Below are 25,926 nucleotides of genomic sequence, written 5' to 3'. Positions count from 1 at the left end.
CCCCCTCCCCCTTCCCCTCCCCTCCCCTACCCTCCCCCCCCCCCCCCCCACACACACACACATAACCCTCCTCTCCTCTCCTCCCCCTTTGTTGCACTATGAGCGACGAGGGACCGGCTGTGCTGGTGGCTGCCTTCCGGACTGAGCTGGGGGAGACACAGGTGCCGAGCGGGCCACGACCTGTGGCTGCCCCGTCGACCGAGAACGCTGTGGTGGCTGCTCAGGCGGTGGATGTGGTCATCGGACCGGGTATGCTTCCCGGATGGGAGGATGGGCGACCGGTGGTGGCACGGACTGGCTTTATACGTGGCGCTCGGGCTCCGTCAGTCGTCGCCCGGCCGCTGGCCACCGTGTCGGACGCCTGGATGGTGGTGACGGTGGCGAAGGTCAAGGACAAGGCCTGCGGACTGGTAGCAGGTGCGCTCAAGAAGCCCAAGCTCCGCTGGGTCGCCGTCGTCAAGGAGCATCTCTTTGTTCTTCGCGATCTGGCTGACTACTACGCCAAGCAGTCACTCAAGCGCGCCGCCAAGATCATCCTCCCGCTCCGCGAGTGCGAGCTGCTGGAGGACGCTCCAGGCTCGATTGACAAGGAGTATGCCGACTGCATGGAGGGTGCCGCCGTTGCCGAGGACGAGGCGTCTCGTAAGGCTGAGATGGAGCGGATGAACGCGGCCATGGCGTCTACCACACCGCACGCCTCTGCCCGCCACCGCCCTCGCCGATCCCGCCGCCGTGCACGCGGTGGCGACCGGCCCGATACCCTCCCTGTCTCTCGCCACACTCACACCTTTGAGCTCCGCCGAGGCAACAAGGTCTTTGTCTTTGGCCTGCCGACCGACGCCCTGCGTCGCACCTGGGTTAAGGCCCTCCATGTCATCATCACCAAGCCATGACGCCCTCTACCCGCTGCTGATCTCGAGCGCACCCACCCACACAATGAATCCGTATCCCCTCCCCGCCCACCCCCTTCATTGCCTCATCGACCATGCTGGACTGCTGCGGAGACCGATGCCCCCCCCCCCCCCCTGTCGCACGTGTGGCAACGTGGCCAAATGCCAGAGGTTTCTCGAGGCACCTACCTCTGCCTCCCCCCCCCCCCACCCCACCCACCCACCCAACTACACCATCCGCCCACACCTCTCTCTTCCGTGTGAGACTCCCCTCACGGCCTATGGAGCGTCCGTCCCCCCCTCCTCGCCCGCGCCCTCCGCCGCGTCCGCGTCCCCCGACAGAGCTCGAGACCGAGCCTGCTGCACCCGTTGCCGATTCCGTTGCCGACGCCATTGCTGAGCCTGCTACGACCGATACCGCTACCGATGCCGTTGCCGAGCCTGCTGCTACTACCGTGGCCGATGCCGACGTGCTGGCCGACATCCCTGCCCCTGCTGCTCCCGATGACCATCTGTCGGTCGAGTCGGACGTGAGCTCTTCCGACGACGACGACGAGCCCCAGCCCGAACCCGAGCCCGAGCCCCAGCCCGAGCCCGAGCCCGAGCCCGAGCCCGAGCCCGAGCTCCAGCCCGAGCCCAAGCAGGAATGCCCTTCCCCTCCGCCACGCCGTGCCAACCCGCCGATTCCGCCGGCACGTGCTGACTCGGACCCGGAGCCGGCAGAGGCCGAGACACCCGACACATCGGCGCCCGACACATCGGCGCCCGACACCGCTTTTCAAACCATCCACGCGGCCATGGCTCCGTCGGAAGAGGACCGCTGCCGGACGCTGGCGGTCGACGCCGAGCTGTCGTCGCTCAAGTCGATTGAGTCGGTCTTCCAGGTCCGTGCCATCTACGACTACCTTGCAGACTGGGTCATGGATGAAGAAGAGACGGTAGGCGGCCGTGCGGCGGTGGCCAAGTTTGTCATGTCGTCGCTGCCGCGCCCGATTCTTGCCCAAGTTTGGGACCGCGTCGATACTGCACTCACGGGCGCCCTCGACCACGACCAGGTTCTCACCGCGCTCAAGCTCATTGCCCTCATCCAGCGCGGTGAAGGTGTGATGACCTCGATCCCACCGGGTTGGCACTCTGACCCTCCGGCAAACACTGTCGTGCTCCAGCCGCCGGTCTTCGACGGCGTCGAGTGGCCCGAGTTTGACGAGGACGAAGTCGTCGCCTACTTTACCGCCCTCGACGAGGCTGCCGCCGCCGCCGACGGCAACCCCTTTGTTCCTCCTGAGGAGTTGGTCATTGCGCCGTCCAACGTGCCCGACGCACCTGCTGTGCCGCAGGGCGGCATCCGCGACTCGATGTTTGACGACACGGAGGGCATGCTGTCTGCTTCTGGCTCCGAGGCCGACTTTGGCTCGACCTCTCCGACCTCTACTGCGCCGCCGATGGCCACCCTTCCGTCGCGTTCGGCGTCCAAGGCCACCACTGCCACCGCATCGAGCTCCAAGCCGTCCAAGGCTGCCCGAGTCGTTACTATCTCGGCACCCGTGACCAAGGGCAAGGTCCGCAAACATACCGAGTACCTGGTAACCACGAAGCCGCCAGACGTCTCAGTCCACCGTCGCTATTCAGACTTTGTCTGGCTCCGCGAGCGGCTGGTCACCCTCTACCCGTATCGCCTCGTCCCGCAGCTCCCTACCAAGCAGTTTGCTGGCCGCTTTGAGGAGCTCTTCATCCAGAATAGGATGCGCGGCCTCGAAAAGTTCCTGCGCCTCCTCCTCGAGCGGTCAGACGTTTTCCGCTGGGAGCATCTCGAGGGCTTCCTCACCTGTACCGATGCCAAGGCTTTCGCCAAGCTCAAGAAGGAAAAGCTCGAGAAGCTTGACCAGGAGCTAGTCTTCAACCCCGCCGCCAAGCACGCCGTCGAGAAGCTTCCGCTTAGCTCGGAGAAGCAGGTTGCTGCCATCGAGGAGCAGCTGGCCGTCTTCCGCACCCGCATCGAACCGGTGGTCATCGCCGCCGACGGCCTCGCTTCCAAGCGCTCTGAGCTTGCCACCGAGTGGGCCGGCTTTACCGACGCCTTTGGCGCGTGGGCCACTCCGCAGGGCGTCCCTCTCCTGTGGGCGCCCGACAACCATCCGGTCAGCGACGTGGTTGGCGAGCTGACTGTCGCCGCCTCGCGCCTTGCCGACACCGCGCGCAACCAGTACGGCGAGGAGCAGCTGCACTTTGGTGACGTTCTCCGCGACGTGCTGGGCAACGCTGACTCGCTGCTCGAGATCTACGCTGCAGCCGCGCTGCCATTTGAGAAGCACGCCGGATCCGTCAAGAAGACCGCCGAGGCCGAGGCCAAGCTTGCCCAGCTGGTTGCCAAAGGCAACGCCAAGGACATCACCAAGCAAGAGGCCCTCGTTGCCCACCACAAGGAAAAGCTGGAGTACCGCATCATGTGGTGCGCCTTTGTCCGCAAGTGCATCCTCGACGAGGTTGCCCACTTCCGCGCAAAACTCGCTGATCGCATGGCCTCGCTCTTTACTTGCCTCTCGCCACTCGAGGCCGAGCTCTCGCGCCAGATCGTGGCGGTCTGGGACTCGCTCGCAGCGGCGTACACTCCCGAGTAAAGCACCTTACGAGACGACCGAACCGCCGGCGCCGGCCGGCGGCTTGTACGCCGACGGGAGGAGCATGGCCTGGAAGGCGTTGAACGCGTACTTGCGCCGGCCGGCGTTGACAAACGCGTTTTCGCGACGCACGCCGAGCGCACGCATCACCGTACACATTGCATGGATTTCGGTCTCTAGCCCATGATTGTCGGCGAGGAGGGAGGCCTGCTCGAGCGTCACCGCCATCGACGTTCGGTCCTTAGCTGACTTGCAACACGTCGCCCGCCCGCCTCCGAGCCTCCGCACAAAACGCGAAGTCTGGGTGAGAACCGAGACGTTCTTCTTTCCGCCGACCGCCGCCAGCGCCACAGTCTCGCTGATCTGCGCCAGGCGGGCGTCGAGCTCGTCGAGCGGCGCGACAAGCAAGTCGCCGTCGGCAACCCGCGCCTCGAGCGCCGAGCGCACCTTGGCATACACTGACGCCAGCTGCGCCAGGTTTTCGTTGTTGATCTCGCTCTGCGCCACAGAGCTGCCAAAGAGCGACGAGAGCATCGGGTGCGCTGTGCCAAAGTTGGCCATCGACTGCTTCTCGTTGATACCCTGCGTAAAGACAATCGGGAAGACCTCAATTCCACCACTCGTCGCCGCATTCAGTACCCGCCGCAGCGCATCTGGGTACTCGGGCTGTTCTTCTACGCCGGGAGGCATTGAGAGCCAGAGGCGAACCTCGGCCGCCGACCGGCTCAGGTCTGAGTGCCGGACGTCGACAAGGCACGGCACAATGCCAATCCATTCGGTGTCCGAGCCGAGCAGATCAACCTCGGCAGCATCGCTGGGCACCGGTACCGTCTCGCCGGCTTTGTGCGCATCCTCCCACCGGTAGAGAAAGATGCGGACGGAGCGAAGCGATCTCATCGCCGCCTCGGCATCGCCCAGCATGCCCAGCTCTGAGCCAGCAGTCGATAGCAGCGACTCGAGCTCAAAGACAAAACCAAACCGGGCAAGGAGGTCGAGGCTAGCTTCGGCAGCCAGCCTGGCCTCTGGCGAGCCCGGGTAGAGCAATTCCCGGACTGCGTTGTTAAAGTTGGCGACAAAGGCGGTGACAAGCGCTGCGAGTGCTTGCGCCTGTGCAGCGTCGCGCCGGGCCAGCAACCGCCACTGCAGCTCCTGAAGATCGACGTCAGCTGGCCCCGACGCTGACGCCCGGATGGCGTCCATGAGTTTGGCCTCCAGCTGGCGGATCCCGCCGCCGTCTTTGAAGCCAGACGCGTGATCTGCCGGCGCGCCCACCGTCACCGTGCAGTATGTCCGCAGCGGCCGACCCAGCGTCGTGCCCACGGACATGCGCTGCACGTGGAGGTTGGTGGCCACAAACCGGAGACTGACGTCGGACTTGGCTGTCGATGGCTTGAACGGCTTGCTGTCCACCGCTCCAGCTTCAGCTGCTGCGAGCCCAATCCGGATCGAGTACAAGTGCTCAAAGATGCGGACCCCATCAAGAAGCGCGTCCCGGACCCGCGCCGAGAGCGACCGCGGCCGGTCTTTGGCCTTGGCACGCCCAGCGGCGCAAGCCTCGTCAAACTCGGCGGCCTCCGCCTGCACCTCACGAAGCGTCGCCTCAGCAGCCTTGAGCGCAACTCGCAGGTCAAGCACGTGCCGCTGACCAGCAAGAATGAGCGCAGCCTGGGCGGTTGTAAACGCAAACGACGACGCCTCGAGCGTCTCGTGAACATACAGTCCGCCCCACTTGTACCGGTGGTCGACAAGAGATGGCGAGTCAAACGGCGGTGCAACGCCTTCGGCGCGGATGTTCAGCTGGCCGACTTCGACTCCGCGGCGGGTCTTGAGCGCCGTCGTCGCGTGCTGGCCCGGCTGCATGGTGCCCGAGACCCGGATGGCGCCCACGAGATCCTCTTCGGACGGCAGCTTGAGGTTGTCGCCCGACGACATGTACACCGCAAACTTGAGTGGGGAGAGGTCAAACGGCTCCTCGGCTCTGGGCCTGTGCAGAGACAGCAAGGTCGCAAACGAGCCCGAGTTGACGTGGCCAGCCCGCGAGATGACCTCGGTCCGCGCAGCCTCGACATACCGAGTCGACGGCCCGGTCGAGTTCCATGGCTTGGAGTACATGATCATGGCATAGAATCCGGTATGCGGTGACGGGGAAAGTGGAGCTCCGAGACCGAGAGGGTGAAGAAGATCCGCTGCAGAAACTCAGACCTGGGTTGGCTGGCAGAGCCATCCTCGACGCTGGCGGCTGCCGGCGGCAATGGCTCGTCTCCACTGGCGGGCGGCTCTTCGCCCGACGGCCCAGGCTCGGTATCACCGATCATGCTAATCGAGGACGATGACGAGGCGCCCCACGATGGCGGCCGCGATGCCGCCACCGAGCCGTCGTCCGAGTCGGAGAGCGAGCCGAGGTCCGAGCCGGCGTCCTCGATGGCGATCGACGCACCCGGCAGCGCCAGGTGCTCGATTGGAAGGCATGGCGTGCCCGGGCCAGGTGGCACGTTGAGCGACGTGGTTGAAACCGAGAGCCGCGACGAGCGCTTGGCCTTGTAGGTGGCACGTGCGGCGCGGGCAGCGGCCTGTGCATCGGCCCCAACATCGGCGGGCCCATCCGCGGCTTTGACATCGGCTTCGGCGCTGTTGCCATCCGCATCATCCGCCAAGGCATGCGCCTCGACATCGATCTCGTCCGGCCAGGGAGGGAAGGCCATGGACGACGCAAATGCGGCGGCGGCGGCATGGAGGCGGTCGCGGAGGACAATGGCTTCCTGGCGGGCATCTGTTAGCCAGCAGACGGCACAGGCTTGGCGAGCTTTTGTGCGCACGCCATCATTGCCAGAGTCATGGACAGTGTATGCCACACAAGAAGCGCAGAAGAGCTCACCGCAGACGTAGCAGTGGTGCTTGCGGTGGCGGAGGCCGAGGGGTACCCGGCACGTGAGGCATGCTGGCGACTTGACGACCCAGACCATGGACCGCGACTTGCGCGACTGCCGCACCACCCGGCCTCGGCGGCGGTCAGTACTCATGTAAAAGGAGGGGAATGGGTGAGGGGGTGGAAGGGGGGTGGAAGGGGTGAGGGTGGAAGGGGTTGGGGAGGGGGGGGGTCGGGAGGAGTGTGGCTTCGCCTGACAGTTTGCCAAGTGATGGCGCCTAGAGTGACAGGCCGGGCCGGGCAAGCACAAGTAGATGAGAACGAGAGCGGGATGGGATGGAGCACGGGTGTGAGAGCGTTTAAGTAGGACGCAGAGTGGGAGTTGACGAGCACTGCGGGGCCGAGTCGTCGGCCAAGAGTGGCTCTGAGGCGCCAAACAGCTCGTCGAGACGCTCCGCGTTAAAGTAGGGATGCGGCTGCGGGGCGTTGCGGAGGACAAAGATGGGCTGGTAGTCACCGTGGGCGCCCGAGTCGCACCCGTTGAGGCGCTCCTTGAGCTGGTTGTCACCGATCACGTCCAGCAGCGTGAACGGGGCCAGGAGCTTGGGCAGACGGAGGCGGCCGTAGACCCGGTGCATGTTCCACACGATCTTGTCCTTGGCAACCGGGACAGAGAGATAGAGGATGCCGCCCGGCTTGAGAACGCATGACATCTTGGCTACGGCGCCAAGGTCGCCGTCGGGATTGAGCGGGTCGCCGTAGCGGCCGAGGCCGTCGTGCTCAAACGAGGAGACCGAGATGGCAGCGTCGAAGCGGCGCGGCGCGGCATCCCACTCGTCGATGGTCATGGTCTGCAGCCGGCTGTCCTTGGAGATGGGCTTGTGGTAGTCAATAGTGGTGCATGTTGAGGCGTTGTAGTAGATGCAGATCGACTCAAAGTTGGGCCGCTGTGAGCCCATGATGGCCACGTCCTTGCCGGCCCAGGGAAAGGCCGCCGCAGCCTTGTACATAAACAAAGCGGCGTATTTGTAGTACAGCTTCTTGCCCAGCGCAATCCGGAGAAGATTGTCGTCGATCTGCTGGGTCGTGTACACCGTCTCGGTGTGGCCCTGGAACGGCTGGCACTTGTACCACGAGTCGACGCCCAGCTTGCCGTCCTGAGTGTAGCTGTCGACAAGCGAGGCGGGCATGGTGCGGACACAGCCCTGTGAGCCATCGACGCCCTCGGCCTCCAGCATCTTGTTCACTGCCGCCATCTCGTCGTTATGTGCCCTGGCCCAAGCTCGTGCGCACTTTGCCACCGGTCCGTATCGGATGTCCCGCTTGTGCGATCCGCCATGTTGCCTTTCGGGCTTGCGGCCGTGGGCTCTATCAGGCTTGTCAGTCCCGGAACCGGTCCCACTTGATGTAGAGCCTGCGTCGGTCGAATCCGGCATGGACGCCGACGTGTGCGAGACGATTTCCTGCCTGCGCTTGGGCGGTCCGTCAAAGCCGCCTGTGCAGTCATCGGCGAGTGAGCAGGAGCATGAGTGCAGCGAGGGAGGGAGGGGGAGGAGGAAAGGAGGGGAAAGGATCAGGCCGTACGAGTGGACGAGTTTGCGCCAAAGTAGAAGAGGGTGGCCAGGACAAGAGCCAGGCAGAGGCAGGCGTAGCGAGGGTGCGAGACAAGGCGAGCACCAAGTCGCATGAGCACACGCTCAGCCAGCGAGGGTGCAGGCGACCGTGACGACGTCGACGCTGGTGTCAGCATCAGGACGAGGTCTCTCACAGTGGATGTGGAGGGAAGGGCTCGTAGGCAGTGGGCCCGGGTGGCGGTGGGGGTGGGGTGAGGTGGGGGGTGGGGGTGGGGTGGAAGATGGCTGCTGCCACTTGACGTGGACACGTGACGTCTGCGGTTTGATGGATGCGGGCATCCAGAGGGCGATGACGGAGAGTTCGAGTCATGTATAGGAAATACCAAACATGGTGCTACATTGATGGTTGATATTGACAAACTGGCCAGGTGGCAAAGACGACGATGGCAACATGCCGGTCTACTTGGCTAGGCGTCAGCAGGTGGCTTGCGATGCGACTATTGCGATGTCGAGCCATAGTCGGGCACGGCATCGCTGCTGTCGGAAAAGGTGTAGACACCATCTGAGGAGGAGACGGCCGACAGGAGGTCGTCCAGATCGCCGCCACGGGCGCCCATCAGCTTAGTTGCACCACCTTGTTGGGCGAGCAGAGCAACGGTGTCATCGATGTGGGCTTCGTTCTTGCCCCAGTCGTCAAAGTTGCAGCAGGCAAAGCAAGATCGGATGCACGAGGGACACCACGAGCAGCAAAAGTTGGTCGACTCTGCGTAGGCCAGGATGAGGGTCTCTCCGCCTCGAGTGTCCACCATCTCGAACCGTCCGGTGTCGAGCCACTTGCACGAGGCCGTGTAGAACCGAGCATTGACGATGATCGAGTTTCGGCTCCGGTCTTCTGTCATACCATCATTAACTACCTTGGGAATGCTCTCTATGTTCGAGTTGATCACGCTTGCCACCGTCTCCTTCCTGCGGTCGAGCTGGTCGTGAGTCGCTATCACCTCGTCCGCCGGCCGCCTCCAAGCTCACTCTCCCGCCCGCTCTGTGGCTCAACATACGGAGCGGCGACCTGGTACACGGCACGATATGAGTGGAACATGATTGGGAGTCGAGTGTGGGTGCAACAACAGACTCTGTGTCCGGGTGAGGGAGTGTGCCATGCGCTGTATTGCTGGTCAGTGCCTGCGCGTGCTTGCGCCATGAGCACGTCATCATATCTGCTGCAAGTCCGGTCAGCGGTGAAGTCAAAGCATCGTGAACGGTGACACGGGCAGAGGCAGCGGCAGGAGAAGGCTGTGATGCAATTATGGGGCCATTAATCCACGGTTATGCGCTATGACGTGCTCTACTGGATCCTGTGGATAGTGCAGGACGATCAGGAGGACGATGACAACGAGGAGTTTGAAGCGGCTGATGCCGTGGCCGAAGCCGAGGTAGTGGCGGTAGCAGTGGTGGTGTTGTCACTGATGCCGCGATATGTATAGGCAGCCTTGGAGGAGCGATCGAAGAGGGCACGGAGATCGTCAGCGTCGCCGCCGCGCTCGGCGTGGAGCTCTGTAGTGGCGTACTTGAGACCATCGACGATGGCGCGGATGTGGGCCTCGTTCTTGCCCCAGTCATCAAAGTCGCAGCAGGCAAAGCATGATCGGATGCACGAGGGACACCACGAGCAGCAAAAGTTGGTCGACTCGGCGTAGGCCATGATGTACGAGGAGCCCCGGTCATGCTCGACCGGCACAACAGTGAAGCTCGCCTCATCAAGCCACTTGCAGCATCGGGTGTAGAACGAGACGCTGACAACGTGCTCAGGCTTGGGCTTGGCAATGCCGCGATAGACAGCTCCAGGCGTATCCTCTGCGATCCGAGCCAGCGCCTTGGCCACCTTGGTCTTACTGTCCATGCCGATGCCGTGATGTGGTGTGCGGTGGGTGAGTGGCTGACGATGGCCGAGACGCCGGGGAGCAGGGTAGGGGACGGAGGGGGGCGTACGGTGCCTCGACGAGAAAGGCGGCGTGGTAGGAGTGGAACATAATCTGGTGTGTATGTGTGTGTGGTGTGTGTGGGGGAGGGGGGTAGTTGGGTGATATGAAGTGGGGCGGGTGTGAGTAGCTGCGGCCGGCTGGAGTGCGGGTGCGGGCGCGGAGGTGCAATGGATGGATGGCTACAGCGCGAGATCGAGGAAGAACGACTCGATGCGAGAAAAGCCCTCTTCGGCAAACTGGGCCTGTGTGACGATGTGGTCGCTGAAGGCTGGCGAGGCGGCGAAGCGTGAGGCGGCGTGCCAGGCGTGATCGATGGCAGACTCTTGAGGCGGCGGGCGATGGAGGGTAAGGTCATACGAGGCTTCGACAAGCGGGCGGAGGTCGGCTTCGAGGCGCGGGAGAAAGCCTGGAAAGAGAGTCGAGCCGCCGACGGCGATGATGTTGTTGTAGAGCGGGATACGCATGAGCTGCGGGGTAGCGGCGACGGCGTCCGCGATCAGCTCGTGGACGCCGCACTCGTCAAGGCCGGCATCGGACGGGTGGAAGAGCAGCTCGGGGACCGAGAGGCGCTCGAGGGCAAAGCGCAGAACCTGCATGTTTTCCGGATCGTCTTCAGAGTCGGCCAGCATCCGCCCTTCTCTCACGGTCGTGTAGTTGGGCAAGAGGTAGCGGGCGGTGAGCGAGTTGCGGAGCTCGCCGGGTGAGGCCGGCCCGTCGCCAGAGAGGCCCTTGACGACACTCAAGTAGTCAGAGGCAACGGTGCAGCAAGTCTCCTTGATGTGGGTGACCAGCATGGGGTCGCGGCGGAGGTCGACGGTCCGGTACGACAGCAGCGCCGCAAGATGGTTGGACAGGGCCTTCCCACCGAGATCGAGGCGGCGGACGGCCGACGTGACCGGTGTGCCTCCAAAGAACGGCAGAGCGTGGGTGAACGAGAAGCCGGCATCGAGAACAAGGCATCCGGGCTCGCCAGTCCGGGCCATATAGTCGCGGCCCACCATGGCTGGCGGGGTGGAGAGGGCGAGGGCGGCAAAGCCGAGATCCTCGAACAGCGTCTCGACGGCATCGACGGCGATTGACGGCGGGGCAAACATGGGCATGAGCATGAGCAAGGTCGACGCGCTCGGATCGGCGCCTGTATCGCGGAGTACATGCGACCAGATGCGGGTCTCCAAGTTCCAGTTGGTCACGTAGCCGCGATCGACGGGGCGGCGGAGGTAGAGGCGATTGCGATTGGTGGCCTCGGCAACCTCAGCGCCGACGTATGACCTGCGGACAGCATGCGGCTTGGCCGCCACGTTGGGCACCATCACCGGCGTGCCATCCGCTCCAACCAGTCCTGCCTTGATGCTCCCACCGCCATTGTCCACCACCAGCGTGGTCGTCGCTGTGCTGCCGAGCGAGTCCAGCGCTGCCTGTGCCGCCGCCACGGCTGACGGTGCAGCCATGTGTAGTGTGTCGGAGGTGGTGAAGAGAGAGTATACACAGTGCGGTGTGTGTGAGTGTGAGTGTGTGAGAGTGTGTTTGTCAGTGTGAGGTGAGGTGAGATGAGGTGAGGCTGAGCCAGTCGAGCCAGAGGTGGTCAGGCAAGAGCCACAGCATGAGCTGATGCTCGATTACCAGGGCTGGATGATGTGAACACGATGGGATGACATTAGCAGCAGAAGTAGCAGCAGCAGCAGAAGAAGAAGATACTGTCCAAAGTCGCAGCATATCGAACGTGGTAGCTGGTGTTGTAGCTAACATGGAGGTCAGTCATCAGCAGGACTAGGCGTGTGGGGGAAGGGGGGGGGGGGGGGAGGGGGAGAAGGAGGGGGCGGGTACCACTCAACTACATCCGCCGCATCCAAAGGCAGGGAAGGAAGCACCACAACCACCGGCTGCTCTCTCTCTTCACTCTCTTGTTTGTGCTTACTACACGTGAGCCACCTGTTGTCCATCCCCTTGGCCAACCGCCCCTTTGTCCGCGCCAGGAAGACTCGGCACGGATCCAATTGGCATCCATCTCCGGACTACGCGAGTTGGTTGTGCGACAGCCATGGCCGCAGATGAGGTCAGTGCCAATGTGGCCAAGCTATTGGGGCATGCAGAGGCATGTATGGCTGGAATGAAGCCGGATGCGGCACTCAAGTTTGTGCTGCGTGCCCGTGACGAGGCGCCCGACTCGGTGGCCGTTTTGGAGCTGCTGGGCGAGGTCATGCTCGAGGTTGGCGACGCCACAAACGCCATCGAGGCCTTCAAGCGGGCGATCGAGGTGGCGCCCGAAGGCGGCTCGCCGGCGCGGTTCATGTACATGGGTCAGCTTTCGGCAGGCTCCGATGCTGTGAGCTACTACTCGCGCGGGGTGGCCATCATGCAGCAGGAGCTTGCGGCGGTCGAGGCTGCCGGCAACGAGGTCGAGGCTGGCGAGCTTCGGCGACAGATCTCCAACGCCTTTGTCTCGATGGCTGACATTTACCTCACCGATGCGTGCGAGGAGGACAACGCCGAGTCCGAGTGCGAGCGCCTGCTGCAGCTTGCAGTCGAGACCGACGAGACCAACTACGAGGCGCTGCAGTCGGTAGCGTCGATGCGCATTTCGCAGTGCCGCAACGACGATGCCGAGGCCGCGCTCGATGCCTCGGCCAACCTCTGGTCGGCGCTGCCGATCGACGAGAAGCCGTCGTCCGAGCTGCAGATCGCTGCCGCACAGCTGTACATGGAGCTCAAATCGTACGACAAGGCACTGCAGGTTCTGGCCTCGGCGCTGGAAATCGACCAGGCTTCGGTCGAGGCCTGGTTCCTTGCCGCCATCTGCGAGATGTCTACCGACCAGTGGGACTCGGCCGCCGAGCATTTGCTCCGCGCCCGCACCATCGCGTCGGCGCTCAACGTCCGCGACAAGGACTTTGACGAGGCTCTCAACCAGCGGCTTGCCGAGACCCAGGCGGCACTCGAGGCCTCGGGTCTGTCGATGGAGCCGTTCCTCACCGCCGCCGCCGCCGACGAGGACTCGATCCACGCCGCGCTCTCGGTTATCGACACCAGCCGCGACGGCGATATGGATGGCAGCGACAGCGATGAGTAGCAGGAGGATGAAACGTCGCACCAAGGATGTGTGTGTGTGTGTGTGGTTGGGGGGGGTGGTGGGGTGGGGGGGGGGGTGGAACAGCGTTTATCCGTCTGCAGGCTTCTTACTCCTTCTTGCCCTTGCCGAACGCGAGGTTGAGCATGCCGACCGAGACGACGATGCCGCCGAGGGCAGCGAGGCCCATCGAGGTCGAGATGACGCGCGCACCCGAGCCCTTCATGTACGTCGGGACATGAGCGGCCTGTGGGGTGGGGAAGGGGGGAGGGGGGGTGGGTGAGTTGAGTACGCAAGGGCGGAGTGTGTGGGGGGGGGGGGGGGGAAGGTGGCAAGAGGAGCAAAGAGGGTAGGACGGGCGGGCGGCCAAGGCAGTCCAGCCAAGGGTAGGGGCAGGACAAAGTCAGGCGGAGACGGGCAGAGTCGGGGCCGGTTGACTTTGGCCAGCTGGCTGGCCTTCGGCTGGTCGCGCGAGCGATCGTGATCAGCGCGGCAGTCGCGGACGCAAGGATGGGGGGAGGGAGGGGGAGGGGATGAAAGGAGAAGCGGGAAAGTACTGCAGGATAAACAGAAGAAGAACTCCTCTGCAGGTCAAGGTGCAGAGGGCGAGCCTGCAGGCAGGACGGACTGGAGAAGGGCAGGCGGGGAGGGGGAGGGGCGGGACAATATTTTTGGCCATTGGAAGGGACGGCGCGGCGGTGGTGAGAGGCGGCCATCTCGGGAGGGGGGTGGCACAGCCAATGCAGGGCACGTACCTGGATAGCAGCCTGGCGAGCAGGAACCATGTTCGGCTTGGACACAAGGCCCTCCACAAACGACTTGAACGAGTCCATGATGTGACAAACAGTTGAGTGTCTGTCCGTCTCGTCTCGTTCAGGGACCGTCCTCCTCCCGGTGGCGTTGGTGGAGACCAGCTGGCCAGCGGGTGACTGCTGCGTGGCTGGGTGAAAGGCGATTTGGTTGGGACGTTGCAACAGTCACGGCATTGCCATCGATTGCTATTGGTTGTCATTTGGCCGGTGGTCGTCACCGCCACGACGGCTTAGCAAACAAGGCGCGCGGTGGAAGGGGAGACGGACAAGTACACCGCTCGTGGAAGGGGAACAAGGATGTCGTCGGGGACGCGCAAGACCCGCAGACTGCTGGTAGGTGGAGAGGGGGGGAAGGAAGGGGTGGGGAGGGGAGGGGAAGGGGGAGGGGGCGGGAGGGGCCGTGGGGGGGGGGGGGAGAGAGTGGCCAAGTCGGCAGGGCGGAGAGGGACAGCAGCGACGACTCACGTACGGGTGAGGAACCATGGGCTGGGGCAGGTGGTGGGACTGGGCGACCCACGAGGCACACTGGGCGACCGGCGCAATGTGGGAAGATCATGTTTGGAGTACATGGCGTCTGCGTGGAACATTGAGCTGCACGACCTGGCAACCGAGGCCGGTCTCGGTTGGGCGGCGGAGACGTTTGCCACGCCAAAGGCCAAGGCACTGGCGGCGGCTTTTGACGCCAAGGCAGCTGGGACGGCAGAGATGCGGATGAGCGCAACGCCCAAGGCGTGCGATGAGGAATGCGACAATGGGGAGGGCAGCGGCAAGCGGAAGAGGAAGGGAAGCCAGAGGGCCGGAGGCTGCAAGACTGGGGTGCTCGCGCGGGTGGGCCGCAAAAAGCTCAAGTTCTCGTCGCCGGCGGGCAAGGCCGGCGAGACGGTGTCTGTCAAGGCCGAGATTGTGCTTGTGTCGCCGACGGCGTACCTGGTCTCGTCGGGTCACGTGCTCAAGACTGTGCTTGAGCTCACGGCCTCATCGCCCGGCGAGCTGCTGGTGCTGTACCCTGACTTGCGCGTCACGATCGGCAAGTACCGGTCGTACCAGTCGGGGACGGCGTCGCACCCAGGCCTGCCGGACCTTTACCGGTGCCTGGAGTCGACCGAGTTTCCGCGGTTCGGCATCGGCATCAACGGCATCCACAAGGCCGGGCCGACGAGCTCGTGGGACAACTTTATTGCCACCGAGTTTGAGCCGCACGAGCTGGCCATGTTCGAGGTGCGGACGCTTGTGCGGGTCAAGGATGGAGTCGGCCTGCTGCTTGCCGGCAAGCTTGACCCACCAGAGCCATTTGAGCTCGTGTGGGAGAACGGTGACCACTACGTGTGTGGCGACAAGGTGGGCGAGGGCAAGTTTGGGGCAGTGTTCAAGGCGGTCGACACCCGTGACTCGTCCGAGGTTGTTCTCAAGATGCTCAAGAAGACGCGCGATTTGGAGCGCAAGATTGCGCGCGAGGTGGAGATGCTGATGGCGGTCCGGTCGGGGCCGAACATTGTGCGGCTGCTCTGCACGGCGGTGATCGAGGACGAGGAGTACCGCGACGACGCCATGGTGTTTGAGTTTGTGTCGTCGATTTCGCACCGCGATCTGTTTGCGCAGATCGACTTGCGTACGGCGCGCGTCTACATGTACAAGCTGCTCAAGGCTGTCGAGTACACGCACTCGCTCAACATCCTCCACCTCGACATTAAGCCGTCGAACGTCCTGTACAACCCGCAGACTACGCAGTTTCGGCTCGCCGACTGGGGTCTTGCCGCGCGGTGGCAGCCGGGCGTGCCCAACTATGGTCCGCTCGGCACGCGTTGCTACAAGGCACCGGAGCTCTGTCTTCGGTACGACCTCTACGGCCCGCCGGTCGACATCTGGGCCATCGGGTGCACGCTCGCCGCCATGCTCTTCCTCCCGTCGGACGGGCGGAACCCGTTCATCCGGGCGCGCGGCTCGTGGCTCAACCAGTTGGTGGCCATCACCGAAGTTGTGTCGTCGGACGTCATGTTTGCCTACCTCGACAAGTACCGCATGGGCGTGCACCTGCTTGAGGAAGAGCTCGAGCTCCTCCGTGGGCACCCTGCGGTGGCGTGGGAGGACCGCGTCACGCCCAAGAACGCACACATGGCGGACCCAGCCGGCTTTGAGCTTGTCGCCGGCCTCCTCACCTGCGACCACGAGTCGCGGTGGACGGCGACCCAGGCGCTGGCCTCGCCGTTCTTCGACCCTGTTCGCAACGAGATCGAGGCCGCTCCACCGTTGTAGTAAAGTGAGAGGCGGGTGATGAGAACGGATTTCAGGAGCTTGTTTTACTTGTTGGCCTTGGCCTCCAGCGCAGCCTTGCGGGAGGCGAGCATGTCGGCCTTGCGCTTCCGCGACTCACGCTTGTTGATGACTGAGTTGTACTTGCGGCGCTTATTCTTGGAGAGCATGATGGTGTCGAGGTTGTCATCGACGGAGCGGGTCTGCTGCTTGGACACGCGCTTGCGCTTGGCCTTGGTCTTGTCGCCGGCGGGCGCAGCGTCATCGTCCGAGTGACTCGGGCCGATGGGCTCGGCCGCGTTCTTGACGACGGCCTCGCGCTCCTCCTCGGACATCTTGGCCCAGCGGGTATAGGGGATGCCGAGCTGCTCGGCAAGGAGCTCTTCCGAATAGACCTGCTCGCGCTGGGCATCATCGAGCGAGAGAATGCCGGTGGCGCGGGCCTCCTCGAGGGCCTTGGCCTTGGCCTTGGCGGCCAGCTTGGCCTTGACCTCCTCCGAGGCAAAGAGCTCGTTCTTGAGGTCGGTGATGACCTTGTACTGGTCGGGCACGTGGTCGCCCTCGGCGTACTCCTCAAACGGCGAGAGATGCGGCGGAAGGGCGGCACCGGGCGCGTACCACTCGGTGGGGAGGAGGAAGCCGGCGTTGACCGAGTCGTAGACCCACTGCGGCTGGACGTAAACGCGACCGGCGATGGTCTTGCCCGCCATCGGACGGTCGATGATGTGGTGGGTGATGCGCGGCGAGTCGAGGGCAAAGGCCGGCGCGGGGTGCGTCTCCCACGCCACCTCGCCCTTGAGCGCCTTGACCACAAACTGGAGCGAGTCGACGGGCGTCTCGCGGTTGAGCCAGATGTTGAGGCCGGCAAAGAGGCACTTCTTGCGCTGGCGCGCCTTCTTGGCCTGGCGGGCGGCGAGCCGCTTCACGCGCGCCTCCTCGTCCTCATCGTCCTCCTCAAACTCGTCGAGCTCGTTCTCGTCGTCCTTGCCGCCGGTTGCCGCCACCAGCGCGCTCTCCTCCTCGGCACGCGACTCGATGGTGGCGCGGAGCGAGTCGATGCGCGACCGCATGTCGTCGTCGGTGATCGGGGCCTCGGACGCCGCTGCCTCCTCGGACACAGCGTTCTCAGCCGGAGACATGCCACCATCGTCGGCTGCTGCCGCCTCGACGTTGAAGATGTCAAGCATAGCATCGCCGGCGCGGAGCGTCTCGGAGACCTCGGGCGGGTACGGCATTTCCTTCGTGGCGTAGAGCTTAAAGTTGACAAACTTGAGCAGGGTGTCGTAGAACTGAACAAACGAGTGCAGAATGGTGTGGTTGACAATGAGCTCGGTGTCGACCTTGGCGCGGTGCGGCACAATCCACGTCACGTTCTGGCCCATGATGGCGGCCTGGTAGTAGATGCCCTTGATGGAGATGAAGACCTTCTTCAGTGACGAGGTCTTGACGACGTAGTTGAGAAAGTGCAGGGTGCTGAACTCGATCGACGAGAGGAGCGCAGGCTGGTAGCGGTAGTGCAGCCGCTCGACCGAGGCAAAGAGGAACATGAGCGAGAGCGCGTCGTCCAGGTCGCGGATGGCGTCCACAAACGTCGGGTACCGCTCGCGGATGATGTGCGAGACCGAGATCGACGGCCGCCGTGCCACGAGCTCGTTGAGCTTCTTAAAGTCGCGCACTCCGAGCGCAGACTTCATCTGCTTGAAATGCCGGTGCTCCTTCTGGAATGACTGCAGCAGGGGATCGTGGGCCAGGAACTTGATGTCCTTGGCCAGGTAGTAGACCTGGCTCGACGAGCCCGAGCCCTTGGGCGCCCGCGGAAAGACGCCCTTGAGGATGCAGAGCCGCCGGAAGTTGCCCACAGACAGCCCGAGCTTGCGCATCGCCTTGGTCCGCGTAAAGTACTTGCGAGCGAACGTGTCGCCCTATCCCTCCGTCCCAGTTTGCCCTCCGCCTGTGAGTATCCCGTCTCTCCCGCTCCACTTTGCTCGCCGCCTCGGTGGATGGCCCAGGATGGCTCCATCCTCCGCCGGCAACCCAAGGGTGAAGGCTAGTTGGCAGCTGGAAAGGGTGCCATCTGAGAGGGGAGGGAGTGGAGGGCAAGGCTAGAGCGTACCTTCTTGTTACGGAGCTTGGGTGCCATGGTGGTGGTCCTTCAAGTCGGGTGTGGCTAGGTGAGGGTGTCGGTGGCAACTGAAGGGAGGGGGAGAGGGAGGGGGGAGGGGGGGGAGGTGAAGGTGATGTGGAGATGATTAGAGAGTTTGGGGAAAGGAGGGGGGGGGGGGGGCGGTCGGCGGGTGACGGTTGGTCGGCGGCGGGTGGCACCTGTGTGGCGGAGGGGGGGGGGGGAACCCCATTATTGGGCCATTCCAATTCGCTCAATTCGCTCGAAGAACGGCAGGAACTGACGACGGGCACGCTGTTTGGGCTTGCCAGGGCGAGCGGGTGGCAGTCCTCTCCTTCACATGTCGGGTAGGTTAGGCAGAGATGAGGTGGTTGGTGATGTTGTCTGTTCCTGGTCTGCACTTGTGATGGTCCCTCAGTGACCCCCTTCCCCCCCTTTTTCCGTCCGTAATTCTGGCTGAGAGTCATCCTCGTCCTCCCGCCAGACCATGCCCATGTCGCCTGTTCCCTGTGCGTGCGCTGGCTGTTGGGCCATTTTTTGGCCTTGGTCCGCACCGCCCCTGGCTCGCTGCCAAGGCCGTGCACATGCTGTCAAGACTCGCAAGCATGCCTTCCTTGACCAATGTGTGCTCCTGGGTGCGTTGTGCGACTCACCCGAGTGTGGCGTTTGTCTGGCCCTGCGTGGCTGCGGTAGGGTCGCCTCCGCCGAAGCCCGGAAAGCCCGGGGCCAAGCCGGCCAAGCCGCCTCCGGCTGGGGCCAAGCCCACCAAGCCGACCAAGACCGGGAAGCCGTCGCCGGCCGGGCCAAAGCCAGCCAAGCCGCCGCCGGCCGGGGCCAAGCCGCCGCCAACCGGGGCCAAGCCGGCCAAGCCGTCGCCAGGTGGACCCAAGCCGGCCAAGCCGGGCAAGCCTGGCTCGCGGCCGAGCTCGCAGGATATCTCGTCGCGTGTGCCGCCGGGTGGCATTCCGATGATGGTACCGGGTGGCGCGCCACCGCGGCGGAAGAGCCCGACGCCATCGCGCGAGGCGACGCCCGAGCCTGCTGCGGCTGCGTCGGCCGAGGATAGCTCGCCCAAGCCGGGTCCGCGCAAGGGTCGCCGCGGCTCGGTCCTTGACCGGGTTGCTGGCCTCAACCTGCCGATGATGGGCCCGCCTGGCAGCTCGCCGCCGGCTGGCGGCCTCGGAGTCCCCGGTGGACACGCACGCGCCGGCCGCCGCAAGTCTGTCGCCGACCGGGTTGCCGGCCTCAACATTCCGATGGGCGGGCCGATGGGTGGTGGCCCGCCCATGGGCATTCCCGGCATGATGGGTAGTCCGCCGCCGTCGTTGGCCAACAAGTCTGCCCAGCCGCGCGACCTGGATCTCTCGGCCTCGAAGGAAAAGACGTCAGCGGCCGCCTCGCGCAAGGGTCGGCGCCGTCCGTCGCGACGCGAGCGTAAGGCCAACCCGGCCGCACTCGAAGTCATCCGCGCTGCCGAAGAGGCCGAGGCCAAGGCCAAGGCTGAGGCCGAGGCCAAGGCCAAGGCTGAGGCCGAGGCCAAGGCCAAGGCTGAGGCCGAGGCCAAGGCCGAGGCCAAGGCCAAGGCTGAGGCCAAGGCTGAGGCCGAGGCCAAGGCTGAGGCTGAGGCGGAAGCTGAGGCTGCGGCTGCGGCTGAGGCAGAGGCTGCGGCTGAGGCAGAGGCAGAGGCAGAGGCAGAGGCAGAGGCCAAGCCGGACGATCCGCTCCCGCCCGCGCCCGCCAAGTCGCCCAAGCCTGCGCCAGCCAAGCCTGCACCCGCCAAGTCGCCCAAGCCTGCGCCGGCCAAGCCTGCACCCGCCAAGCCTGCGTCGGCCAAGCCTGCGCCGGCCAAGCCTGCACCCGCCAAGTCGCCCAAGCCTGCGCCGGCCAAGCCCGCGCCGGCCAAGCCTGCGTCGGCTAAGCCTGCACCCGCCAAGCCTGCATCCACCAAACCTGCATCCGCCCCAGGAGTTCCTTTGCCGTCCAGCGAGCCGGCTGAGCCAGCCGAGCCGGCCAAGCCGGCCGAGCCCGAGCCGTTTGTCGAGTCGCCAGAAGACGCGGCCAAGTCGCCCATGATGCTGGCAACTGACCAGCTCATGGACTGTGAGGCCGAAAACAATGTCATCTCTGTGGAGCAACTCAAGAGACTCCACGCATACGCTGCGGCTAACCCGCGCCTCGCCAAGGTCAAGGCTTTCTACGACGATCTCCTGGCCAAGGTTATGGTCGAGGAGAGCGCAAAGTACTCGGCCGCCGAGCGCGAGGAATACCTCGAGGCCCACGAGTTCAAGCAGCGGTCGATCAAGCTGCGCAACCGTGCCAACCTCGCCTCAGGACTCATGCGGGTTGCAGGATGAGTGCCGTAATCGCCCAATGAAGGTGTCCCTCTTACGTCACCCAATCGGATGACGACATGTGCGGCGAGTCGGCGTCATTGCCTTGGGTCGCCACCACATGGATGCCGAACACACCCGCACGTGAACAGCGGACACCATATGCAGCACTTTACTTTACACAAAGTACGTACAATTGCGCCCATCTCTTCCTCCCCTCCTCTTCTCACACCACATGTACCACTCATCCTATCCTGTCCCCGTCCCCGTCCCCATCCCGTCCCTGCGCGCCTGCCGAAAGTGACCGACACCTGCAACGCGTGCTTCCACCGCAAGGCACCCACCGACTTCGCCGTCGCCCAGCTCGAGGCAGGCGAGACGTTGGAGGCCAAGCATGCCGAAGACTCGACCGCCGATGTGTTTGTGGCGCAGGCCGGCTCGCCCTGCCTCGCTGTCTACGGCACAGATGCCACCGGCAAGTACGATCTCTACTGCATCGCAGCTCGGCTCGCTGCCACCGCCGAGTAGTCGCTGCTGCCAAGCCACGCTATGCCAGCATCTGTCTTCGCCCATCACGGACTGAACTGGCCCCATCGCCCGCCACCGACTAACCTGGTTCCATCGCCATCGCACCCTGCTCAGATCGGCTACCCGAGACCGCCCAGTCGTCCGCCTGTTAAAACGCAGCACTCAAAGGCAGAGGCAAGCATGACGAGCATGGAGAGACGTGCTTGAATCGTGGGGATGGCTGGCCGACGTGGGGCTTGCCGGGCAGAGGGGCGACGCGACACCAAGAAACAATCGGTCAGAGACAGAGACAGAGTCAGTCCCTCACCCGTCTAGTGGCAGACATACCTCAAACATGCTGCGGAGAGCAATGCAGGTTGCCAAGACGGGAGCAGCAGGGATGCAGCGTGTGATGGGCGCCGCGGCGGTGCGGGCGAGGACGAGCACGGCGGGCGGCAACAACGAGAGCGTAGGCAAGGGCGAGGACGGCAGCAGGCGGGTCAGGGCTGCGATCGATGAGGTGCAGCTGACGGAAGAACACATCGGCAAGGGCAAGCGGCTCTCGCTGTGTCGGTGCTGGGCATCGGCCACGTATCCGCTCTGCGATGGCGCGCACAAGAAGCTCAACCTGGGCGGTGACATCGCCGGTCCGATCAGGGTCACCCTCTCACCCAAACTTGCCGAGCAGCTCGTCGCATCGGGCGCTGTGCCTGCAACGGACAAGAGCTAGCTCTTGGTGAGGGGGTCCATCGCGTCATGCTCTGCGATTTGTGCAGATGCGCTGGTCTTTACTGCAGCCGCCTCCGAGCTGGTGCATCGGCAGTCAGAGTGAGAGGGGGGAGAAGAGACGGGTAAAGATGGCAGCAGTGATGCTCATCACCAGCCGACTATGTCGAACAAGTTGTAGGTGAGGTTGAGACCGACAAAGAGGGCGGCATTGCCCGGAAAGGCGCGCAGCAGGCACGGGGCCCAGCCCTTGACAAAGACGCCGGCGCCTTCTGCGGCGTACAGCTTGCGGGCGCAGTCGATGATGCCCGAGTACTTGTCGCCGCGCAGGGTGTCAGACATGATGTTCGACTTGATGACGTCAAAGCCGAGGGCGCCAGTGTAGGCGATGCCTGCGGTACCGCCGGCTAGGATGGAGACATGGACCGGGACAGGGGCGCCGGGCTCGATCATGGCACGGCGGACGATCTCGTAGGCGACAAAATACATCGAGTTGGCCGGAGTATTGCGAAGAAGCGTGGCGGTGAGACCCTGGAAGAGGCCGCGGACTCCGTGGGCCTTCCAGATCCGCTGCGCCATGGCGCCCGAGCCGATCGAGGTCTTCTTGCCCATGCCCTCGAGCATGACCTTGGTCTTGACCAGGTCGATGGGACCCTCAACAAAGGAGAGGATGGCACCGACGGTGGCGCCGGCGATGGCGATCGACGCCAGCGGCAGCTCGTCCTTGTCCTCGTCAAAGCCCTCAGGCCTGAGCGCGTACTTGGCCTGGCCGTAGGTGAGGAAGCAGAGTGCGTTCATGGAGAGCATGCCCGTCAGCGGCGATGCCATGCCCTTGTACAGTCCGCGGAAGCCCTCGGTCGCCACCGTCTGCCGCAGCATACTCCAGGTCCCGCCTGCGCCCGGCCCGGCCGCCTGCGTCCGCACCTTGACCAGATCAAACGGGTAGCCCGTGACCGTCAGCTACCCTCTCACATCGCCCATGCCCAGCCACATGCCCGCAACCCGAGGAGGAGCAAGTGCATGCGCAGGTGTAGATGTACGAGTCGAGGACGATGTTGTCGCCATCATCATGCCCAGCACCGTGTCCATTGTCATGTCGATCATCAGCATCACGTCCATCATCACCACGCACAGCCTCTCGTCCTGTGAGTTCCCGCCATCCTGCCTCCGCCTCCCTTACCCTACCCCCCCCCCCCCCCCCCCCCCCCTCGATCCACGTCGCCGTACACAGCAGCCGCCTATGCTCCCGGCGACAATGTCCTTGGCGGCGCGAGCGGCGTAGCTCTCGGGCGGCGCAGCCGAGCTCTCGGGCGGGGCAATGACCACCGCTGGTGTTGGGGGCACCAGCCCAGCTTCAGACGGAGGCGACGCCATGCTCTATGCCTTGGGCAACCGTGAGTAAGGTGGTCTAGCCCATAACTGTGGCGTTCCCTCCGGTCGCCACGAGTGCCTGCCGAAGTTGAGCAGAGCGGTCAGCGACGAGGGATCGCACTCAATTTGGCTGTCATCCTTTCAGTCACGGCAGTTCCGAGAGACAACTCGGGCGACGTGGTGGGAGAACGGTTTATCGCTTATGCGGATGGTGGCTTCCAATGGGTGGAGCGATCCTTGTGATTGAGGTAGTAAATGCGGCCATCAGGCGCGGTCCGCTCTTCCCAGAACTCAGGGAGGTGGACACCAGATGGCGACAAGGTGGTCGATGGGGTAGGCGGCGATGGGGCGACGTGAGAGGGCTGCGATGCGGCGCCAGTGGCGGCGGGCATGGCGACAGGGATGCCGGAAACAGGTGCTGCAGCCGTAGGTGCCGCAGCGGCAGCAGTGGCAGCAGCGTCGGAGCGACGCGCCAGTTCGCGGGCGGCGGCTTCGAGGATGGCAATGTCAGCCGAGGTGTCAAGAATGATGCTCAGCTCTTCAAACGAGGCCGAAGAGAGATCAGCGGCAGCAGCAACGGGCGGAGCTGGCGAAGCCGACGCTGCAGGCATTGCGCCGGTGGCTGCGGCTGCGGCGGCGCGAGCACGCTTCTTCTCCTTGCGACGGGCACGGCGGGCCTCGCGGTCAGACATCGGCGGGCCGTTGAGCTGCTGCTGGAGCTTGAGCGCCAGTCGCTCGTCCTCCTTGGTCTGAAGGTCGGCCACAGCGCCGTCCGAGTACTCGATGACTTGGGCAAAGCGAACGCCCTTTGCCGACGGGCGCATCGCCACGTGGTCCGGCACGTCGGGCACCACAACATCAAGCACATTGCCGTGCCCGATGAGCTCAACCAGAACCCGTGCCGGTGGCAGTTGCGGCGCCAGAGTGGAGACCGCGGCCTGGGGTTGGGCCTTGGGCTGTGTCTGGAACGCTGGCCACTCGAGCGGGACAGCAAAGCCCGCATCGGGAGCGGCAGCCGTCAGAAGAGGGCTGGAGGGTGCAGCAGCCATGGCCCGGGGCCCAGACGGTTCAGCAATCGGTGCAGCAAAGAGGGACGATATGAGGGGCGATGACGCCGTGGTGGCGGATGTGACGGATCCGGCTGCAGCCACCGGCGATGCAGACAATGCAGGGATGACGGGCTCTTTGGACATGGCGGGCGAGGTGGGCGGATCAAACAAGGCAGGCGCAGCAGGAGTGGCGGAGAGTGGAGGCAGGGCCAGGGACGACAGATCGTCCTCGGTCACGGTGGGGAGCGGCTGGGCCAGGAGGGCGTCGAGGGCGTCAAGGGCGGAGGCACCCGAGAGGCTCTCACCTCCTGTCCCACCACCCTGCACACCATGTGCGCCCTGTATGGGCACCTGCGCCATGGTCGACCTCTTCTCGAGTCAGGTACCCTCCGGCATCCCCTCTCCTGTGCCTGCTGCCGCCACTGCTGCCGCCACTGTTCCCCGCGAACGTCCCTTCTTCACCAGCTGCTGGTTGCCCCTTCGGCCGGCCTACCACCGAGCAGCAGCCCCATCCCGACCCAAGCACCCAGTTTATGGCCGTTATTATCATCGACTGCTGCGATGATGTGCTCCCCCACACCCCATCGCTGAGGCCAGGCCAAGGCTGTCGACACGCATCTGGCATCCGATCATGGCATCCGGTGTATCTCGCAAGCATCAAACACCCTCCCCCCTCCCCCCCCCCCCCCCCCCCCGACCACTGCTAGCTCCTGTAGTACCTCGATCGGGGCAATGGTGCTGAGTCGAACCGTATCGGTGAACCCCCCGTCGAGTCGAGTCGAGTCGAGTCGAGTCGGGTCGGTAGCGGGTTGAGAGCCCGAGGGCAAGCAGAGGAGTTGAACCGGGGTGGGGGTGGGGTGGAGGGGGAGGAGAGGCACAGCACTCGCAGGCAAACGAGCGGAAGCAAGATGATGCGTGGAGGTAGCATGGCTCGTGCCGCAGTCCTTGTGTGGACTGCCGGGCGAAGGGCAGTCGGTCTGGCCTTCTCCTCCGGCCGCCCCGCTGCGCGTCACTCGTCGTCTTTGCCGCTGCAGCCGCTGACCACCACCAGGAGCACACAGCGAGGCATAGCATCCGGCCCCAGGCGCATCGCCTCCACGCAGCCGGCGTCCACCCACCTCTACCACACCCTTTATCCACCTCGCACAGTGATAGGCCATCTGACCACTTCTACCAGCACCCTGGCCACCTTGGCCACTACCTCTGCCGCTGCCTCCACCGCTGCCTCCACCGCCACCGCCACCGCCACCGTCAGCCGACAGACACGGTTGTTGACAGCACCTTTCTTCACCGCTGCTGCCTCCTTCATGTCGTCTGCTGCGCCTCTGTTTGTCAAGTCGACGCCCCCACTCGAGGTGGCCACACCCACCCCGTCCGACATTGAGATGTACGCCCCCCCCCCTGCCCTTCCCCTTCCCCTCCGCCCTTCCCCTTCCCGATCGATGCGGCCCGAGCCTATGACGTGTAAATCATTAAGATCATGGTCCCAAAACTTGAGCTCCAGTGGCGAGTCCTGCACATCACCATCGTCCGACACCTCCTGCCGAAAGTAGTTCACTTTGCCAAAAATGAAGACAACGGCTTTCGCGCAATGTCCGTCTCTCCGAACTGCTGATCGCCGAGCTTGACCTCTACATAGGCGTCGGCAGGCCCAGTCGCCTCGCCCATGACAGGCAGGTTGCGCGCCGCCCGAACCTTGAACTTGACGATACACACATGATGAGAGAAACCCGTGCCTGTCGTAAGAAGAGCGCTGTTACTGATGCTA

At 64.3% G+C, this 25,926-nt stretch overlaps 16 protein-coding genes across 16 annotated transcripts; 6 read left to right on the top strand and 10 right to left on the bottom strand.

The window, feature by feature from the left end:
• Positions 1-65: 65 nt before the first annotated feature.
• AMSG_01550 (uncharacterized protein) lies at positions 66-906 on the top strand. The gene has a single exon (XM_013906146.1). It carries the CDS (start codon positions 99-101, stop codon positions 891-893), a length of 795 nt encoding a protein of 264 aa, XP_013761600.1. The 5' UTR covers positions 66-98; the 3' UTR covers positions 894-906.
• Positions 907-1,171: 265 nt separating this feature from the next.
• AMSG_01549 (uncharacterized protein) lies at positions 1,172-3,525 on the top strand (the record flags this gene model as incomplete). The annotated part of the gene is made up of 2 exons (XM_013906145.1): positions 1,172-1,178; positions 1,233-3,525. 2 exons carry the CDS (start codon positions 1,172-1,174, stop codon positions 3,506-3,508), a joined length of 2,283 nt encoding a protein of 760 aa, XP_013761599.1. The 3' UTR covers positions 3,509-3,525.
• On the bottom strand, positions 3,403-5,620 carry AMSG_11658 (uncharacterized protein; the record flags this gene model as incomplete). Its single annotated transcript, XM_013906314.1, has 1 exon — positions 3,403-5,620. One exon carries the CDS (start codon positions 5,618-5,620, stop codon positions 3,515-3,517), a length of 2,106 nt encoding a protein of 701 aa, XP_013761768.1. The 3' UTR covers positions 3,403-3,514.
• Positions 5,621-5,622: 2 nt separating this feature from the next.
• On the bottom strand, positions 5,623-6,210 carry AMSG_11657 (uncharacterized protein; the record flags this gene model as incomplete). The annotated part of the gene is made up of 1 exon (XM_013906313.1): positions 5,623-6,210. One exon carries the CDS (start codon positions 6,208-6,210, stop codon positions 5,623-5,625), a length of 588 nt encoding a protein of 195 aa, XP_013761767.1.
• Positions 6,211-6,716: 506 nt separating this feature from the next.
• AMSG_01547 (uncharacterized protein) lies at positions 6,717-8,124 on the bottom strand (the record flags this gene model as incomplete). Its single annotated transcript, XM_013906144.1, has 2 exons — positions 6,717-7,869; positions 7,959-8,124. 2 exons carry the CDS (start codon positions 8,122-8,124, stop codon positions 6,734-6,736), a joined length of 1,302 nt encoding a protein of 433 aa, XP_013761598.1. The 3' UTR covers positions 6,717-6,733.
• Positions 8,125-8,253: 129 nt separating this feature from the next.
• Positions 8,254-9,051, bottom strand: AMSG_01546 (uncharacterized protein). Its single transcript, XM_013906143.1, has 2 exons — positions 9,004-9,051; positions 8,254-8,914 (listed from the first exon to the last, which is right to left on the bottom strand). Exons 1-2 carry the CDS (start codon positions 9,042-9,044, stop codon positions 8,446-8,448), a joined length of 510 nt encoding a protein of 169 aa, XP_013761597.1. The 5' UTR covers positions 9,045-9,051; the 3' UTR covers positions 8,254-8,445.
• Positions 9,052-9,230: 179 nt separating this feature from the next.
• Positions 9,231-9,975, bottom strand: AMSG_01545 (uncharacterized protein; the record flags this gene model as incomplete). Its single annotated transcript, XM_013906142.1, has 2 exons — positions 9,231-9,837; positions 9,935-9,975. The coding sequence occupies 2 exons, from the start codon at positions 9,973-9,975 to the stop codon at positions 9,321-9,323; spliced, it is 558 nt and encodes a 185-aa protein (XP_013761596.1). The 3' UTR covers positions 9,231-9,320.
• Positions 9,976-10,106: 131 nt separating this feature from the next.
• AMSG_01544 (actin family protein) lies at positions 10,107-11,375 on the bottom strand (the record flags this gene model as incomplete). Its single annotated transcript, XM_013906141.1, has 1 exon — positions 10,107-11,375. One exon carries the CDS (start codon positions 11,373-11,375, stop codon positions 10,107-10,109), a length of 1,269 nt encoding a protein of 422 aa, XP_013761595.1.
• A 389-nt stretch (positions 11,376-11,764) lies between these two features.
• AMSG_01543 (TPR domain-containing protein) lies at positions 11,765-12,994 on the top strand (the record flags this gene model as incomplete). Its single annotated transcript, XM_013906140.1, has 1 exon — positions 11,765-12,994. The coding sequence occupies exon 1, from the start codon at positions 11,966-11,968 to the stop codon at positions 12,992-12,994; it is 1,029 nt and encodes a 342-aa protein (XP_013761594.1). The 5' UTR covers positions 11,765-11,965.
• A 70-nt stretch (positions 12,995-13,064) lies between these two features.
• Positions 13,065-13,843, bottom strand: AMSG_01542 (uncharacterized protein). The gene is made up of 2 exons (XM_013906139.1): positions 13,747-13,843; positions 13,065-13,238 (listed from the first exon to the last, which is right to left on the bottom strand). Exons 1-2 carry the CDS (start codon positions 13,822-13,824, stop codon positions 13,101-13,103), a joined length of 216 nt encoding a protein of 71 aa, XP_013761593.1. The 5' UTR covers positions 13,825-13,843; the 3' UTR covers positions 13,065-13,100.
• A 234-nt stretch (positions 13,844-14,077) lies between these two features.
• On the top strand, positions 14,078-16,098 carry AMSG_01541 (CMGC/CK2 protein kinase). Its single transcript, XM_013906138.1, has 2 exons — positions 14,078-14,136; positions 14,299-16,098. The coding sequence occupies exons 1-2, from the start codon at positions 14,101-14,103 to the stop codon at positions 16,054-16,056; spliced, it is 1,794 nt and encodes a 597-aa protein (XP_013761592.1). The 5' UTR covers positions 14,078-14,100; the 3' UTR covers positions 16,057-16,098.
• AMSG_01540 (pescadillo) lies at positions 16,083-18,207 on the bottom strand. Its single transcript, XM_013906137.1, has 2 exons — positions 18,167-18,207; positions 16,083-17,975 (listed from the first exon to the last, which is right to left on the bottom strand). Exons 1-2 carry the CDS (start codon positions 18,191-18,193, stop codon positions 16,101-16,103), a joined length of 1,902 nt encoding a protein of 633 aa, XP_013761591.1. The 5' UTR covers positions 18,194-18,207; the 3' UTR covers positions 16,083-16,100.
• Positions 18,208-18,506: 299 nt separating this feature from the next.
• AMSG_01539 (uncharacterized protein) lies at positions 18,507-21,033 on the top strand (the record flags this gene model as incomplete). Its single annotated transcript, XM_013906136.1, has 3 exons — positions 18,507-18,522; positions 18,869-20,488; positions 20,807-21,033. Exons 1-3 carry the CDS (start codon positions 18,516-18,518, stop codon positions 21,031-21,033), a joined length of 1,854 nt encoding a protein of 617 aa, XP_013761590.1. The 5' UTR covers positions 18,507-18,515.
• A 349-nt stretch (positions 21,034-21,382) lies between these two features.
• AMSG_01538 (uncharacterized protein) lies at positions 21,383-21,884 on the top strand (the record flags this gene model as incomplete). Its single annotated transcript, XM_013906135.1, has 1 exon — positions 21,383-21,884. The coding sequence occupies one exon, from the start codon at positions 21,383-21,385 to the stop codon at positions 21,740-21,742; it is 360 nt and encodes a 119-aa protein (XP_013761589.1). The 3' UTR covers positions 21,743-21,884.
• Positions 21,825-23,120, bottom strand: AMSG_01537 (carrier protein). The gene is made up of 2 exons (XM_013906134.1): positions 22,966-23,120; positions 21,825-22,698 (listed from the first exon to the last, which is right to left on the bottom strand). Exons 1-2 carry the CDS (start codon positions 23,110-23,112, stop codon positions 21,889-21,891), a joined length of 957 nt encoding a protein of 318 aa, XP_013761588.1. The 5' UTR covers positions 23,113-23,120; the 3' UTR covers positions 21,825-21,888.
• A 189-nt stretch (positions 23,121-23,309) lies between these two features.
• On the bottom strand, positions 23,310-24,532 carry AMSG_01536 (uncharacterized protein; the record flags this gene model as incomplete). Its single annotated transcript, XM_013906133.1, has 1 exon — positions 23,310-24,532. Exon 1 carries the CDS (start codon positions 24,516-24,518, stop codon positions 23,310-23,312), a length of 1,209 nt encoding a protein of 402 aa, XP_013761587.1. The 5' UTR covers positions 24,519-24,532.
• Positions 24,533-25,926: the final 1,394 nt, after the last annotated feature.

This window comes from Thecamonas trahens (assembly GCF_000142905.1).
Source record: "Thecamonas trahens ATCC 50062 unplaced genomic scaffold supercont1.6, whole genome shotgun sequence".
NCBI classification, from domain to species: domain Eukaryota; order Apusomonadida; family Apusomonadidae; genus Thecamonas; species Thecamonas trahens.
Note: the sequence above shows the minus strand (reverse complement) of the source record. Positions and strands in the feature narration are given on the sequence as shown.